Here is an 18,683-nt window from a genome sequence, read left to right on the forward strand (position 1 = left end):
GCTATACGTATACCTGTGTATATCACACATATGTTTATAAGGACATATACATTTGTATATGTTTATATATACATATAAGAGTTTGTGTGTGTGATTCCCATGGTACATTTTTTACCTTCCTCGTTCGACCCCCCTGTACATAGCCAATCTCCTTCCCTTGCCAAGCTGCTGTCCTGCTCTGACACCTTCCTGGAGTGGGCCGACTCCACCGGGCTACAGTCCTCCCTGCTCCAGCATCCTCAAGCCACAAGCTCTAGCTGCCACCAGATGGCCTCCTCAGCTGCATCTGGCATTCTGACATGGGCACTGTCACCTCTGGACAGCGTCTGTGTCCCACTAGATCCTGCCTTATGGCTTTTCACTGAAAAGAAAGAAAGGGTGTCTATTTATTACTTATGCCAAGGTGTGTTTTGAAACATAGATCATATCACTCCTCTGCTTGAAACCTTCCAACGTCTTCCAAGCACACATAAAATAAAACCCTATTCTTTCCTGTGTTCTACATGGCTTACATGATGAGGTGCTTGTCCACCTCTGGGACTCCGTTTTATGCCCCTTTTTCTTTTACCTGCTAAGCTCCAGGACTACTGGCTTTTCTTGTGATTTTATGTCAGAGCTGTTTCAGTAGCCTCTTACCTACAAGTTTTAGAATAAGCTTCCCAAGGGATAGGGACCATGCCTGTTTTTCTTGAATGTTATCTCCATTGCTGAGCAGCTTTCCTGGATTATAGCAGATGCTGAATGCATGTTTGTTGAATGAACAAAATAATATAATAAGCATATATTATTTTTCTCATTTTTAGATAAGAACAAGGAGGCCCAGAGAAATGTCACAGTGCGCACAAGAATACACAGGTAGCAATTGGTAGTCTGGGGCTAGAAACTAGAACCACTGCTGGTCCTGCCAATCATTCTGGCTCCCTCCAGACATTAGCTGGTGCCATCTTATCTCAAAGCCATGTTGCATTTCTTTTCAACTGTTGGGGAAGCAGTCACTTTGAGAGTTACGTATAATGAAGCCACTGCAACTGTTTGGAAAGTTTGAATAGGAGACTGTGTTTTGTGTCCACCTAGGACAAGTTTATCAGGATGCACTTTGGTGCCAGAGGTACACTGTCATCTGCTGACATTGATATCTGTAAGTAGTCATTGCACTATCTGATCACTTTTCTTCTAAGTTTTTCAGGAACATCTAAGTATGAATCTTTATCCATTACTCATCATCCAGATTTGCTTGAAAAATCCTGAATGATTTTCCAGCAGCCTGGAGAGAGGAACTACCACATATTCTATCAGATTCTTTCTGGAAAGAAAGCACCTCATGGTAAGTGTATGATTCTGGGGCCGAGGGTTATTCCAAAACAAGAGAGAGAAGTCAGATTTCAGGGGAAGAAAAAGTACTGTTTTAGTAAGTCTCTGAGCCTCTTTAGATCTCAGTTTATTCATCCCTAAAACTTAGGAAATTAAACCCATTTTAGAAACAGAGTTCTATAATTTTCTATGGGTAGAGAGTAAATAGCAATACTTTTTTTCAATTTGATATTAAAAGGAAGCAAAGTGTTTGAAAGTGGGTAGGATGCCCAGCAGAGTTAAATGTGGGTGTACGTGTAAAAGCATTAGATAATTTAAGGCCTTAAATAAATAGTTAGAGCCATGTGGGTGGTATAGACAAGAGGCCAGAGGAGGGAAACATCACCATGGTGTGTGGTGGGCCAGGGGAGTTTTATAAAGAAGGGGGGATTCGGGTTGGGATATGAAGGATGAGAAGGGGATCTAATCAGACAGAGTAAAGAGTGGAGGGTATTTCCAGTGGGAGGAACAGTGCACACAATGTCGGAAAAGGACAAAGCAAGAGCAGGGAACAGAGACCAGGTTGACTGAAGGAAAGGGTTTGCATTCAGCAATAGCGGAGAGTTTATTCTGATGGTTGCTGAACTCAGGGAGCTGGCAGAGTGTGTGTGCTGTGTGCTGCGGGCTGGGGTGGAAGCCTGGGAGGTCAGGATTTGTTGGGGGCAGTGTTTAGGATGATTAAGGTGGTGTGACGGGCAGGATGGACTGGAGGCAGAGGTATTAGATGGAAGAGATTGCAATAGTCCCCATACGAGATGACAAGACAGTTATCTAAGATGGTGTCTGTGGGAGTTGGGGGGGGAAGAGGATAGATTCATGGAAGAATGGACAGGTCTTAGCAGTGACTGAATGTAGGAATGAGAGAGAGTGATGAGTCAAAAATACCCCCAAGTTTTGTGATTTGACTAGGATAATGGTTGTGCCATAAACAGAAATAGAAAAGTGGCGCTGGAGAATGAATTTCATGTATTCATTGAATAAATATTTATTGTAGCACTGCTATGTGTGTACCCGGCACTGCTTTTTAATCATAGGGGACAGCGTGGTGAACAAGACAAACTGCGCTCATGGGCCTACCTTCTAGTAAGGAAGACAGGCAGCAAACGAGGAAACAAAGAATACATAATGTCATTTCCTTATTGGTGATGCGGCAGCTCTATAAAGAAAAATAAAGTAGGGTGAGGGAATGGAGAGAAATGGGGTTTGGTAGGGTTGTGGGTAGTTGTATTTTAGATAAAATGGTCAGGTAATTTCTCTCTGAGAAGGCAGTATTTTTGCAGATACCTGAATGAGGGAGGGAATAAGTAGACCAAAATTTCCAGGAATACAATTCCAGGAGGAGGGAATAGCGAGTGCAAAGGCCCTGAAGCAGGAATGTATTTTGTTTGGTTTTGGAATAACAAAATGGCCATTGTGGGTGGTAGAGTGAGGAGGGTAATGGGGGGGAGGTAGCCGGGGGCCAGACCATGCAGCACCTTGCAGGCCCTGGCAGAGAGAGTTTAAATTTTATTTTAAGTACTATGGAAACTCACTGGAAAGGAAGAATGGCAAGCTGATTAGATTTCAAAGGTATGGCATTTGAGGTAAGCCACCGAGGACAACAGTGTTCCCACAGGAGTGGATGTGGGATGAGGGTGCAGATCCAGGCTAGCACATTGATGGGAACAATTCCCCCAGTCCGTCATGTTAGATGAAGTGTGGTGTAAATCTGGTGGTGTTTTGACTACTTGGTCTTCAAAGTAGTAGCTTGGGGAAAGCTCTGCAAACTAGACAATTATTTTTGTCTTAGATTAATTGGTGCTGTGGAAGTACAGCTATTCTCCTCCCGACCTTCCCCTCATGTAAACCTGAAAAAGGAATGTTTTGGTCTTCCATTGGTTAGCACGGTCAAATCTAACATTCTTGACATGCATTTTTATAATCTTCAGAGCATTTGACACATAAGGTCTTAATGTGGTTACCAGTAGCAACCATAAGATTTTTTTGGAACATAACTACTAATATAACCAGTTGAAGCCTTTGGGCTGCTGTGGAAAATTTACGCTTAACCTGAATTCATTTATCTTGAGTGTTTGGGGGCTACTGAGATAGATCGCTGTGCAAAGACTGACATCTGGTGGTCCAAACTGGGCATTGTCAGTCCACTTGTTTTTAGTACCCGTTGTCCTTTTGGAGACATTTAAAAAGATGATCTAGAACTCTTTCCATCCATGTTTGCCAAAGACAAGTTTGAGAGTATACTGAAGATTGACACAAGAGGGTGCATTTTAGCAATATGAGGATTATATCCAAATTTCCTGAAATACAAGCATTTGTCTGTACTACAAAAGAAAAAAAATCACAGCAGAGAGGCTGGCTACCCACTGAAGGAGCCGGGGAAGTGAGGTGACATGTTACTCCAAAGTCAGCCCCCGTCTAGACTCTACATGTCCATGAACACCCCTTCTCTCCTTTGCTCTCACTGAAGTCTGACTTTTGTTCTGGGCATGGCTAAGACCTACTTCCTCAGTCCCCTTGGATAGGGTTCCTTCAAAATCCTTAGTTCTTACTGTCATGGGTATAGCTTGGTCCTACCTATATCTTCCATTTTCTTCTTCTTTGACTTTTTCCCTTTATATTTATTGTACCCATTCTTGCTATTCTACTAGTGTATAAACCTAAGGAGAAGTGGTCAGTGACCAAGAGGTCCTTGCCTCTTAAGATCTTTGACATTTTGCTTTGTACCAAAATATGTGACAATCATGCATAGTGAAGAGACAACCTATGGGATGACTGGGAGAGAATATTTGCAAGGTGTATATCTGATAAGGGGTTAATATCCAAAATATATAAGGAACTCAAACAACTCAATAGCAAGAAAACAAATAACCTGATTAAAAAATGGGTAAAGGACCTGATAAAAATTTCTCAAAAAATTTATACGAATGACCAACAGGTCTGTGAGAAAAGGCTTAACATCAATAATCATCAGGGAAATGCAAACCAAAACGCCATACCTTGTTAGGATTGCTGTTATCAGAAAGACAAGAGATAACAATTGTTGGCAAGGATGTGGAGAAAAGAGAACCCTTGCACACTGCCTTGGTGTGAATATAAATTAGTATAGCCATTATGGAAAGCAATTTGGAGGTTCCTCAAAAAATTAAAAATAGAACTACCATATGATCTAGTACTCTCACTACTGGGAATATATCCAAAGGAAATGAAGTTAGTATCTTAAAGAGACATCTCATAATAATAAACATTTCATGTTTATTACAGCATTATTCACAATTGCCAAGATATGGAAACAACCAAAGTGTCTATCAAGGATGAATGGATAAGAAAATGTGATATATATACACAAGGGAATATTACTCAGACTTAAAAACAAGAAAATCCTGTCATTCGTAACAACATGAATGAACCTCATGCTAAGGACATCATGCTAAGTGAAATAAGCCAGGCACAGAAAGACAAATATCACGTGATTTCACTCATATGTGAAATCTAAAAAAGTTGAATAAATTCAGAAGATCTATTATACAACATGGTAATTATAGTTAATAACAAGGTATTGTATACTTGATATTGCTAAGAGAGCAGACTTTAAATATTCTCACCATAAAAAAAGTATGTGAGGTAATGGATACATTAATTAGCCGGATTGAGCCATTCTACAATGATGTACACATATAGCTAAACATCATGTTGTACACCATAAATATATGTTATTTTTATTTGTGAATTAGATAAATAAGAATCATTTAAAAAACCAATAAATACTTTTAAAATTTTATGCATACTTGTATTAAAAATACACATATTATATTTTCCTTCTGCTTGATTTATTTTGGGCTAGCCCAATTTCTTTTTATTTTTTAAGTTTTATAAGACAGCTTTGTTGAAGTGTTATTGGCCTAAAATGAACTTCATGTGTTTGAAGTGTACAATTGGTAAGTGTTGACATGTTTATATGTGTGGAACCATCACCACAATCAAGATAATACATGTATTCATTCAAAAGTGTCCTCAAGATCCTTTATAATCCCCCTCTCTGCCCCTTCTCACTCATTGGAACCCTCCCCTCCCGAGCCCATCCCTGGGGAACCGGTAATACGCTTTCTGTCACTGTAGATTAGATTGCATTTTCTAGAATTTTATAAGACAGAATCATACAGTATATATTCTTTTTATCTGGCTTAGTTCACCTGGCATAATTATTTTGAGATTTTTCCATGTTGCAGCCTGTGTATTCACGGCTCATTCCTTTGTTTGCTGAATAACAATCCACTGTCTGGATATACAACAGTTTGTTAACCCATTCAGTGCCTGATGGCTATTTGGCTTGTTCCAAATGAAGCTGCTATGAACATTCATGTAGCCCAATTTCTTTGTTTCGGAGATTTGGGGTTCAGGATAACAGATTTTCACTTCATTGAGCAATAAACAGAAAAATAAGACCAGCTCAAAAACAACAAAAAAAACCAAAAGACCTCCTTGGGAGCAAGCGTTGGGCAGTGAGAGGTTAATGTGATTCTGCCAAGTCAGTTGATGATGTGCCGCTGACAGCCTACAGTTATGTTTCCTGACTAAGTGAATTATGTCAGGAGTCTCAGATGTATCAGAGTGTGGTGTTGAACACAGAGCTGATTTACGGATCCCTTGAAAGACAGATCAGCCTCCTAATAGTGAGGACATGAAGTGACAGGGTTACCCTGCTAATGTTCCCTGGGTGGTGACCCCAAGACCTGGCTACTTCCTAGCCTTTGAAGCTCACTTCTATTCTACTGATAAGTTTACAAAATACTTTTGTCCTCTGGCCCTCAGCCATAAATCTAGGCCAAATTTCTGTTTTCAAAGTTTTGCCAACACATATTATCTGTATTTTTTCACACCAATTCAAGCTGCCGCAATTGAATCTGCTTTTGGATTTGGCCAGCCTGATCTTCTCTTGGGAGGCATCAACACATGACTGACAAGTTAATAGAGGGCAAAAATTGATTGCAGAGGTTTGGGTCTAGAATATGGATTTGATTTTGCTTGTTTACAAGTACGCTATAAACTGTAAGGGTAAACTGTGAATACTGGTCAATTATTTTCTAATGCCTTGCGGATTTCTTTAAGCTGTTTATGGATGGTTTTCCCATTGTAGACATGCTCCTGGTATCTGCAAATCCCTCTGATTTTCACTTTTGCTCCTGTGGAGTAGTCACTGTGGAAAGCCTGGATAATGCTGAAGAATTGCCACAGAAGTAAGACTTGTCAATTGTCAAAGCAAAGTCTGGCAATGACGATGAGAAATGGAAGAAAGTATCTTCCAGCTCCATTCTTCTTAAGGGACTTGGAGACGTGGCCTTGCTTCTCCTGAGGGTGGAGGGCTGCTTCTGTCCAAAGTTCACTAACTTATTGTAAAAGCGTGCATAGTTAGTATAGTAACTTTGGAACATATGGAAACATAGAAAGGTATTTCAACTCAATGGCAAACTTTTTAAAATTTAGTGTATATATCTTTTTCTCATTATTTGTTGTTTGTATATATTCATGAGGGTGCAAGGGCAATTTTTTTACATTGATATATTGCATTTGTGGTGAAGTCAGGGCCTTCAGCACATACATCACTGAAGCAACACACACTGTACCCTATTTGGGGAATATCTTTACGGTCTCTATTCTGTTTTTATCTATTTTATCTATTGTTTTTATCTACTGTTTTTATCTATTATCTATTTTATCTATTTCTGTTTTTGTCTATTTTATCTGTTTTTATCTATTGTCATTTTAGTGGGGTTTTTTTTTGTTTGTTTTCGCAAAAGATTGTAATCGTACTGTATATACTTTTTGGTATGTAGAGTTTATTCTTTCAATTTAATCTTACAAGCATTTCAAGTGTCATTACAGACTCCTCATAAACATTTAAGTGGATACTTAAGATTTTATCAGGCATTTGTCCTGTTGTTTATTGAGCTATTCTACTAGTGGGAGACTCGAGTTTTTGTCCCCCTCTCCCCAACTGTGGTGAATATCTTTGTAGGTAAACACTTCAATTCACCTTATGCTGTATTTCTAGAAATAAAAATACTAGATCAGGATTATAAATTTTTTATTGGCACATGTTCTAAGTTAACCACCAGGGAGATTGTACCAATTTTTGCCCTTCTGGAGTGTATGAGAATACCCATCTTACCGCGTGCAGTGACTTCTTAGGATGCGATTCTATGGTGACATGGCTTTTCTTAACACTTATTTTTGCCCGTCTTTGAAATGTGTCTCCTCTGGAATAAAGTCAGGAGAACATAAGGGATTACAGAAATAAGCAACCTAGCAGATATGGTGCTTTCTGTCATAACCATGAAAGGCAAAATAATTGACCTCACGTAGCTAGTTAGTGATCTGTTGCTGGAAGGGAGAAGAGAAGGACAGGGCATTGAAGCAAAGTTCTGAAACTACTAGAAACTAAACAAGCTGAATCTTTTGCCTTCCTAATTCTCTTTTAAAGGGATGAGCAGACTGTGGGTGACCAAATGCCAACAGGGCCGATTTGCATTGCTTTGAACAGAGCTGTCTGTCTCATTCCCTGTAGCCATAGCCTGAGGTGTGACAGGCAACAGGGGGCTCAGGAAGGGAGTGCTGTGTATGAGGTGCTTGGCGCAGCCATTAGGCAAATGAAGACACAGCCATCTGTTTCTCTTTTTGCAGCAAGCCTTGGACATCTTGGGCTTTCTTCCTGATGAGAAGTATGGATGCTGTAAACTCACTGGAGCCATCATGCGCTTCGGAAACATGAAATTTAAACAGAAACCTGGAGAAGAGCAACTGGAAGCAGATGGTATGGAAAGTAAGAATTACTTTGAAGACATGGCACATATTTCTCTTCAAATCCCTGACCCCAGGCCTGGTCCCCTTTTTCTTGCAGTTGAACTCACCTCTTGGTTTTTGGAAAATGCTGAAATTAATCAATACCATCTCCCTTGATTGCCATTCCTCAAAATTATTCTCTCAACCACTGTTCTGATGTAGAATCCTCCTATCACAGAGTAAGAAGCGTTCCTCAATTAATCATTGATGACCCAGTGAATTTGCTAAACTTGGGTGAAATAGGATTGACTAAGACATAGTCTGCCTTTAGCATGTAGACTTTTGAGAAAACCAGAGGAAGGAGCAAATTACCGTAAAATGTATTAAATGACACAACAGAGGTATGAAGGAAGGCCCCTGGAATTCCAATGAGGTAACTAACTCCATAGGGGTGAGACCACAAGCTTTCATTTCCCCTTGTTTTTTATTCACATTTTAAAAATCTGCAGTCTTGCCTGCTCACCAAAAAGACTTGAGGCATCGTACTATGAATGATCTGTCAAGAATGATCATTAAAATAGAAAACCACAGTTATGAAAGGAAGGAAGCATAGTTATTATAATTATTACAGTCAAAGTTCTTTGCAACTCAAACAAAAAGAGAATATCCGTTTATCTAAATCTTTCAACAAATAACTTTTTAAAATTTTGGTAAAATATGCATAACATAAAATTTACCATTTCAGCCATTTTTAAGTGCATAGTTCAGTGGCATTACATACATTCACATCGTTGTGGAAACATCACTGCTATCCATCTCTAGAACTTTTTCATCATCCCAAATTGAAACTCTGTACCCATTAAATAAAAATTCCCTGTTACCTCCTCCCCCTAGTCCCTGGCAATCACTTTTCTACTTTTTAACTCTATGAATTTAACTACTCTAGGTGCCTTGTGTAAGTGTCATCATAGAATGTTTGTCCTTTCGAGTCTGACGTCTTTCACTTATCATAATGTCTTCGAGGTTCGTCCATGTTGTAGCATGTGTCAGAATTTCATTCTTTTCTAAGGCTGAATAATATTCCATTGTGTGTATATACCATGTTTATCCATTCATCAGTTGATGGACACTTAGATTGCTTGCCTTTTTTTCTTTTGTAAATAATGCTGCTGTGAATGTTGGTATAGAAATATCTGTTTGAGTTCCTGCTTTCAATTCTTTTCAGTTCCCAGAAGTGGAATTGCTGGATTAAATGGTAATTCTGTTATATTTTTAAGGAACCGCCATACTGTTTTCCACAGCGGCTGCGACATTTTACATTCTCACCAGCAATGCACAAGGGTTCCAATCTCTTTACAGCCATGCCAACACTTGTTCTTTTCTTTTTTTTTTTGTTTTTGGTTTTTATAATAGCCATTTTAATGGGTATAAAGTGGTATCTCACTGTGGTTTTGATTTGCATTTCCCTAATGATTAGGGATGTTGAACATCTTTTCATGTGCTTAATGGCTATTTGTATATCTTCCTTTGAGAAATGTCTATTCGAGTCCTTTGCCCATTTTTTAATTGGGCTGTTTGATTTTTTGTTGTTCAACAAATAATTTTTGAGGCCAGTCTGTGCCAGGGATTATTCTTGGTGCTGGGGATACATCTGTGAACAAGGTATCATCCCTGTCTTGTCCAGTGTGGGAGACAGACAATAAATACATAAACAAATATGTATCAAGTCATAATAAAAAGGAAATAAAGCAGAGTAAAAGAATAAAGAGTGCCAGGAGACATGGGTTGTTATAGATAGGGTGGACAGGAAGCCCCTCAAAGAAGACGACACTTGAGCACGGATGTGAATGAAGTAAGGGAATGTGATGTGAAGCTCGTGTAAACATCCTATATATTAACATATTAATATTTGCTTTTATAGCATCTTATTTTGTTGTTTTTTTCATTGTTTTCTTGGTTTTTCCCACACTTCGAAACAAAGCTTTTTGAAGAATTGTTTTTATTACAAAAACAAGACATACTTATTAATAAATGAGAAAACACAGATGAACAAATAAAGTATATAATCTCATCCAATCTCCCTATTGGTTTATTCTCAGGTTCTTTGCTAGAGTATCCTCATCTTCCTTACTTCTAACTGCTATAGGGCTGCAGGGCTCAACCCTTGAATCTTTTCTCTTCTCTTTCCATACTCGTTTCCTCAGTGACCATCTCAAAGTCAACATATATAGAACCAAACTCTTTATCCCACCCTGCCCTTGCTATCAACTCCTCATTCTCAGTCTCCTTAATAAATGTCAACTGGATTCTCCCAGTTGCCCTGATTCAAATCTTGGAATCATCCTGAACTCCTCTCTTTTTCATTGTCTCTCCCTTTTAAAAATACACAAAATCTCACAATTTATGACCATGACCACGTCCTCTGCCACTACCTAGCCTGAGCCACCATTTCTTGCCAGACTACTGAAATAGCCTCCCTACTCCCTGCCTGCTCCCTTGCCTGTGACAGAGAGTTCTGCCCATAGGCACCGGTGTCAACCCTTTCTCTGTAAGTCAGCCCATGTCCCTCCTCTGCTCTAAACTCAACAATGACTCCCACTGTACTCCCAATAAAACCCCGAGTCCCTGTCATAGCCTACTTGCTCTCTATGGTACCTCCCTAAATTCCCCTCTAATCCCAGCTCCTACCAAGTCCTCTTCTACTCTCCTCCACTCAGCCCCTCTGGCCTCTTGGTTATTTTCCCCGAGCATGTGAGACTCCTGTTGCAGGACTTTCTCACTAACTCATCTTTCTGCCTAGAACTGTTTTCTTAGATGCCCTAACTGTTTACTCTCCACTTTATTAAGGTGACTTCTCAGATGTTATCTTATCAGAGAAGCCTTCTCTAACCACCCCACCTCTATCCTCTTACCCTGATTATCTTTCTTCATGTCACTCATACCCTATTTTTTTTTTTTTTTTTTTTTTTGAGACAGAGTCTCACTCTGTTGCCCGGGCTAGAGTGCCGTGGCGTCAGCCTAGCTCACAGCAACCTCAAACTCCTGGGCTCAAGCGATCCTACTGCCTCAGCCTCCTGAGTAGCTGGGACTACAGGCATGTGCCACCATGCCCGGCTAATTTTTTTCTATATATTTTTAGTTGTCCAGATAATTTCTTTTTTTTTTTTTTTTTTTTTTAGTAGAGACGGGATCTCACTCTTGCTCAGGCTGGTTTCGAACTCCTGAGCTCAAACAATCCACCCGCCTCGGCCTCCCAGAGTGCTAGGATTACAGGCGTGAGCCACCGCGCCCGGCTATACTCTATTTTTTTTATTGATTTTCCTACCCAACCCCTTCTAATCTCTGCCAGACATAAATTCCATAAGAACAGGGATTTGGTGTGTTCACTGCTCTATTTCCAGGTTTTAAAACATGCCTGGTGCATGGCAGTGGATAGTTATTTGTTAAATTAATTCTACCCACTTGGAGACAACCACTATTAATGCCACAGGACATATCTTTCATGTATTTTTCTAGCTGAATATGCACATGTAACTTTTTTTAAAATTAAAAATGATCATACACTTCATACTAGATTTTTTCACTAAATTGTATGTGAACATCTTTCACCTTTTCCGTAATATCCTTTTAGATGGCTTTGAAGTATTACAGTGTATGGATATACCATAATTAATTTAAATATCTTATTGGGTATTTAATTTACTTCTAGATTTTTGCTATTATGAACAAGGTTTTGGTGAATATCATTATAGATTCAAAGATTATATATATTATTTTCTTAGGATAAAGTTCCAGAAGTAAATTTATTTCTCAAATTGCTCCATGATTTACCATTTATATTCCCATCAGCCTATATGAGTATGGTCTCACTCTCCTCACCAATATTGGCAGTTATTTTTCTGTTGTCAATTAGCCAGCTTTTCTTTTATACTTACATATTAAGTTAACTTTTGGAATGTTATTATCTATTTGTATTATTTCTTTCTTGAGTTTTCGAGGATGCTTCTATCTTTGGCCCATTTTAAAAATTGAGGTGCTGGATTTTTTCTTGATTTCTAAGTATTCTTGATATGTTAAGCTTTGGTAACTCTTTTCTAGTTAGGAAGAAATGGTAGGAGCTGGACAGGTGGAGAAAAGGCTGGAAATGGGAGGGGGACCCAAACCTAAGGGGACATCCCAGCCCTTCCCTCTTTCTTCAGTTCCAACCCCACATTTCTAAGTCTCTACTGCACATGCTTCAGGATCCTAAATTCTGCTCAGCTAAAACCCAGTGCATCATCTTGTCCCCCAAGTGATGTCTTGCTATCGGCTTTTCTATTCATTCTTGTGATACTGCCCTTCTCTCTACTTCTTAGATTGGAAACTTAGTCATGTTTCCCCATCTCTCTCTTTCCCTCTCCCACTACCAGTTTAGAGATTCAGCATTTCGCGCTTTGGCGTCCTGCAATGAGTTCACTCTGTCTGTACTTTTAAAGACTTTCCGCTCTGGTCTGTCTTGCACATTTCCAAAATTCATCATTCTAAAGCCTGACTCTAATTACGATGTTTCTCTGCTTAAAGTCCCTTTGGCATTTCCCCGTTACTTGACTAATACTATAGTGGCATCAGATGTCTTCTGTGAGCAGAAATCACCCATTTTTCCCAGTTTATCACTCACTCACTCCCTGACTTCACAGTCCCATCCATCTGGGTTTTAACCTCAGAAGTTCTTGTTCTCCCACATTTGCCTGTCAAAATCCTTCTCATCTTTCAAGCCTCAGACCAAATGTTGCTTGTTTTTTGAAATCTTCCCTGCTCATGCAGTCCAGAAGGGTTTTCTCCCTGTTTCACACTTTCATGATACTTGATTTCTGTGTCTTTTATGCAGTTGTTTTACTGAAATGCTATTTTTGCTTGTGTTTTATTTACCCTTATGGATTATAATCTCTTGATGACAGAGATTTTTGTCTGGTTTATCTGTCTTCTTACTACAGCATCTAGCACCAGGCCTTGCTCATAGCAAGTGCTCAGTAAATTTTGTTCAGTAAATTAATGAAATGTGAACAGCTTAGGAATTGTATTGTAACCTTCCATGAAAGACTTAACTTAATGTCATACATATCATAATCCTCATGGATTGACAACACTGGATTGTTCCTTTCTTTTATAACTGATTGTTTACAGAGGGACTGAACTGGGATAGGATTGTGAAGTTGGAAGAGATTGCCTGTTGAATTTCTCTACCTCCTTACCTTCTCAGGTGAAGCCATATTTTGTTCTTTCCATCTTCTTGACTTCAAAATATACTTATCAAACCTGGCTACCATTCTCTAGATGGTAGTTTGCAAACTTGGCTGCCCACTCGAATCTCTTGGGGAACTTTTAGATTTCTGAAGCTCACCCAAACCAAAGAAAACAGATTTCCAGGGGTGGGATGTAGGCATCAGTATTTATTTTTATAACTTGCCAGGTGACCTGCAAGTGCAGTCAAGGTTGAGAACCACTGTAATAAGGACTTTGTTCTCAAACTTTTACATGCTTTAAAATCACCTGAGTAACATTGTAAAACTAGAGAGGCCCAGACCCTAACCTATGTCAGCAAGCCTAGACCTTTAGACCTTCATTAGCTCTCCATGCTTTCTGATACACACCAACACTGGAGAACCACTGCTCTAGCTAAATGTTACCTCTCCTGGGTAGGACCATGCAGTCTTATTAAAATCCATGGATTCATTCACAAGGTCCTGAGGGAATTGATGCTTATTAGTGGGAATTTCATGAAACCTCTTTGGGGACATGATTAAAATGTGTTTATAGACATTGCTATGTTTACAATAGTAGTTCCTGAATTTCAAATGGGCATTTATTCATAGATTTACACTGTTTTCACCTTGGTTGTAAAACTCTAAATGTTTAGTGCAAAGGAAATTATTTTTTGAAGCATGATGGCTACTATTGTTTTCTGCCCAAAAGACAAACAAACAAAAAACCAGAAATATGCTATATATAGTGTCAACACAGTGGGATCAATCCAAAGCATACCAGTTCTGTCTGCAGATACTCAGCTATCGCTGGAGTGGGTGAGAAATTCTGTAACATTGGATTTTATTTCTGTTAAAGCTTAAGGTGGGATACTGTAGAGAGACTTTGGGTTTCCTTAGTTCATGGATAAAAATAGGCTCAAAGGATTGTCCTTAATACTGGAAAAAGAATGTATGAAGGCTCTCGGTGTGGGAAACTATTCTTTGAGACTATTATTACCTGCATCATCCCTCTAAATGCTTCCAAAGCTTTGAAAACCAAACTCTTGTCCTTTTTGTTTTTGTTTTAAACCTCGAAGACACTGTGAATTGTTTGTTTTTCATGTTGTTGGTCATTGTATGGTTCCACTCAGATTGACAGGCAGGTTGCATTTCTCCCTTTCTTTTAAATATTTTCACATTGAAATTAGATGCTCTCTAAAATCTCTTCCAGTTCAAAAGATCTGTGATTCTGACCCAACAAACACTCAATTTGAAATATCAGGCTTTTGTCTCCAAACATGGCACTTTTAGCAGGAATATCTCAGCATAAAATGGGGATGTCTACTCTACCTTTGAATTTCCAATTATTTTCCCAAACAGGCTTTGCATTTTGAAACATTTCATAGCAACCGAGTGCCCAGGCCATTGTCACTGCAAATAAACTAACATGAAGTAGGTACGTAGCTTGTAGAAATGTGTGTATAATTTATACTGATTTTAATTAATAAGCAAATAAAACATTTTAAGCTTTTTAAACCTCTGAAAATGTTAAAGGCTACAAAAAGGAAATTGATAATTGCTAATACATATAGCTCTCTAATTATGTTTGTTTTTACTTTATTTCCTGTTTGTGGCTCTTGCTCAGGAAATTTTTTACTTTTTTTTTTTAGTGAAGTAAAGAAAGACTGCATTACTTTCTATGATAAGACATTATTCTACAGAATGACTATGTCAGATATACTAGCATGTCTCAGGATTCATTTAAAATGGAAGACATAGCAGAGAGGTTTCAGATGAGCGGAATATTCATTTTGTCTGATAACTGAAATAATCTACAATTTGAAATATGCTTACAACGTTTTGCCTGTGGCATTCTTTTGTGCTGTTGCCATTTTTCAACACCCGATGTGATACATGCCTATTTACTTTTCCTTCTAATGCACTTAATCCTCTCTGCTTCTTTCGTTAGAAAATGGAAGTTTGGGTTTATAAAAACTACAATTTTGCAGGGTGTAAGGGTTCTTGTTGGACACCAGAGGGCACTATGGAGTAAACAGAAACTTCCCAAGGACAGGGAGGATTTTGGTAACTGGGCAAGCGTCCTGGCTTCTGCTTATTGGTGGTTGTCTTGAGTTATCAAAATACATGACCCAAATCCCTGTTTCATTGGGAAACTCTACAAGTATATACACAGAAGGGGAAAGCAGACAAATAGTAAAAATGGGATTTTCCATGTCCTTCAGACAGATAAATTGTTCTTTTTAGAAGAGGGCCAGTATCAAGATAGCAATACTTTAAAAAAATTGAGATATAATTCATATATCATAAAACTCACCCTTTTAAAGTATATAGTTCAGTGGGTTTTAGTATATTCTCATGGTTGTACAACCATCACCACTACCTAGTTCCAGAACATTACCCCAAAAAGGAACCCTATAGCCAACAGTAGTCACTTCCCATTACCTCTCCTGCCCAGTCCCTGGCAAACACAAATCTCCTTTCTGTAGCTATGGATTTGCCTGTTCTGGAAAGTTCATATAAATGGAATCCTACAACGTGTGGCCTTTTGTGTCTGATTTCTTTCACTGAGCATAATGTTTTCAAGTTTTGGCCATGTTGAAGCACATATCAATACTTCATTTTTTTTTTTAAATTTCAGAATATTACAGGGGTACAAATGCTTTGGTTACATAAATTGCCTCTCCACCGCCTGAGTCAGAGCTGTACCGCACCCATTTCAATACTTCATTTTTAAAAAATGGCTGAGTAATATCCCATTGTACGAATATACCACATTCTGCCCATTCATCAGTTGATGGACATTTTTTTCCACTTTTTGACGGTTATGAATAATGCTTCTAGGAACATTTGTGTACAATTTTTTGTGTGAATATATGTTTTCAATTCTCTTGGGTATACACCTAGAGTGGAATTGCTGGGTCCTATGGTCACTCTACGTTGAACTTCTGAGTAACTGCTGAACTGTTTTCTGTGGTGGCTGCACCATTTTGTATCCCCGCCAGCAATGCATGAGGGGTTCCAATTTCTCTACATTCTGGCCAACACTTGCTATTGTCCATCTTTTTGATTACAGCCATGCTAGTGGGTGTGAAGTGGCATTTCAATGTACTTTTGATTTGCATGTCTAAGAAATAGATTCCTTTAAACATTTAGGATTCAAGCATTTATTTCAAAACTATAATCAGCTTCCTACATTGATCTAAACATATCATCTTTCTGTCCACTGGGTAGTTTATTTGGTTATAAGAAAATGAATTTTAACAAAGTTTTTCTTCCTCCTTCACTTTTTCCCTCCCTGCCTTCTTCTTGTCTTCCTTTCTTATAACCAGGTGCTGACAAAGCTGCTTTCCTTATGGGTGTTAACTCCTGTGAGTTGGTGAAGGGCTTGATCCACCCTAGAATCAAAGTTGGTAATGAATATGTTACCAGAGGTCAAAATTTAGAATAGGTTAAGATGATATTACAAGAGCAATATCATTTTATGGTCTTGTAATAATTATACACATATTGTATGTTTTTCAACTACTGAGAATGTCTGTAATAAGAACTTCTATAAAAAAAGCAAAAAAGAGCTACCATGATGAGTATTCCAAATGGTTTTACTTATGATGCACACTACAGTAAATGCTTTTGTGTTAAGAGTCTGTCTTGTCTGAAATATACATTTTGACAGTTTTCCCTTAGGAAACAAGTCTCTGCAGATGCAGGCACATCCTTCACCTCTTATGATCAACATCTTTGTTGTCCAGCTAAGAAGTTTTCAAAGCTGTTGGTTCCTGACATGACTAAAATTGGTAAATTGGCATCCCTCACCTACTTGGCATATTGACTTCTTTAGTGTAACAGATGCATGGCAATGCCCTAGTTGAGAAAGGGTTTGAGAACATATACTGAAATTAGTATTTGAAGGGAGAGGTTACTGAGAACAGAAATGAGAGATGGAAGGTCATGTAGGTTTTATTTAGTATCCAGGAAATGTTATCATGATAGAATAACAAGTGCTCTGAGGACTGCTGATCTTGAGGCGTTGCCTTAATGCAGTAAATATCATCAGGGCTGCTGGGTAATGAGACCACCCAAGTATGCTAGTACATTTCATCTGTAATGTGTATTAGTCAGTATGAGATAGGCTGTGCTGCAGTAATGCATACACACTAAAGTCTCAGGGACAACAAAGTATTTATTTCATACATCAAGCCCAATACAGAGTGTACAGCCTTCTTCCATTCTGTAGTTATGCCATCCTGGACAAAGTTGCTGCACAAGGGGAAAAGGTAAATTGTGGAGAGAATATACCCACCTTTAACTGCTTGAGGCTAGAAGGGATATCACTGTCACTAATATTCCATTGGTGAGAATTAGTCAGATTACCCCCTTAGCTCCAGGGGGCTGAGAAATATACCTTTCAGGAAAGAGGAAAAGGTGCGGTGAAGAGATCGTCTTGTCTCTGTCATACATAATATGTATAAAGCACTCACAGGTGTTATCCCCTTCCATTCTTACAACAATACTCAGAGATAAATAGGACAGAAATACTGAATATTTGTTTTTCCAGTTGAGGAAACCGAGGCTAAGGGGAAAAAACTAGCATTCCAATGAACATGTAGCTAGTATTCAGATGTTTTATTCTACATACATCCTAAATCTGAAAAAGAGACAAATGTACAAATTTGTGATAGAAGACAGTCATTTTGACTGGAATTCACTTTGTTTCCCTTGGTATATTAAGGTATCTGATGTGTCTATGTTATTTAAATCACTTAAATGACAAATCAAAATGAATTTTTACTTTAGCTTACTCTATAAACCAGTAATTCTACCTCTACCATAATACTAAATATACTATATTAAAATAATCTGCTTACATTTTTGTCTTCCCTGGTAGCCTAACCTCTTGGAGGACATGGACTTTGTCTAATTCATCTTAGTATTCCCCGTGTCTAGCACAGTGCCCTGCAAGCAGTGGGTGCTTCACAAATGTTAAAATAGACTAAATTGAGCTGAGCTTGAATCATGATCAGCGGGACAAGTAATTGAGCTATTTCTTGGCAGTGGGGTTAGAGTTGTTTGGCAATTTCATGCTTTCTTAGACATTCGCAACAACATGCACGTATGACATACTGTGATTGTAGAACAGTGTCTTTCTCTGTATAAGACTATTGATCCCAAGTAGCTAGAATAGTGGATTTTGAATGTTCCCAACACAAAGAAATGATAAATGTTTGAGGTAATGAATATGCTGATTACCCTGATTTGATCATTACATATTGCATACATATATGGAAGTATCACACTATACCCCATAAATATGTG

The 18,683-nt window shown here is 38.5% G+C and overlaps 1 protein-coding gene across 1 annotated transcript in view; it reads left to right on the plus strand.

Annotated features, from left to right (window-relative positions):
* Window positions 1-18,683, plus strand: part of MYH15 (myosin, heavy chain 15) — a 171,122-nt gene that overhangs the window by 15,256 nt on the left and 137,183 nt on the right. Inside the window, 5 exon segments of the mRNA XM_012645946.1 lie at window positions 1,075-1,138; window positions 1,229-1,324; window positions 6,485-6,584; window positions 8,007-8,167; window positions 16,700-16,818. Of these exon segments, the coding sequence (XP_012501400.1) occupies window positions 1,075-1,138; window positions 1,229-1,324; window positions 6,485-6,584; window positions 8,007-8,167; window positions 16,700-16,818 (540 nt within the window).

This window comes from Propithecus coquereli, unplaced genomic scaffold (assembly GCF_000956105.1).
Source record: "Propithecus coquereli isolate 6110/MARCELLA unplaced genomic scaffold, Pcoq_1.0 Scaffold105, whole genome shotgun sequence".
In the NCBI taxonomy this organism is placed as follows: Eukaryota; Metazoa; Chordata; class Mammalia; order Primates; family Indriidae; genus Propithecus; species Propithecus coquereli.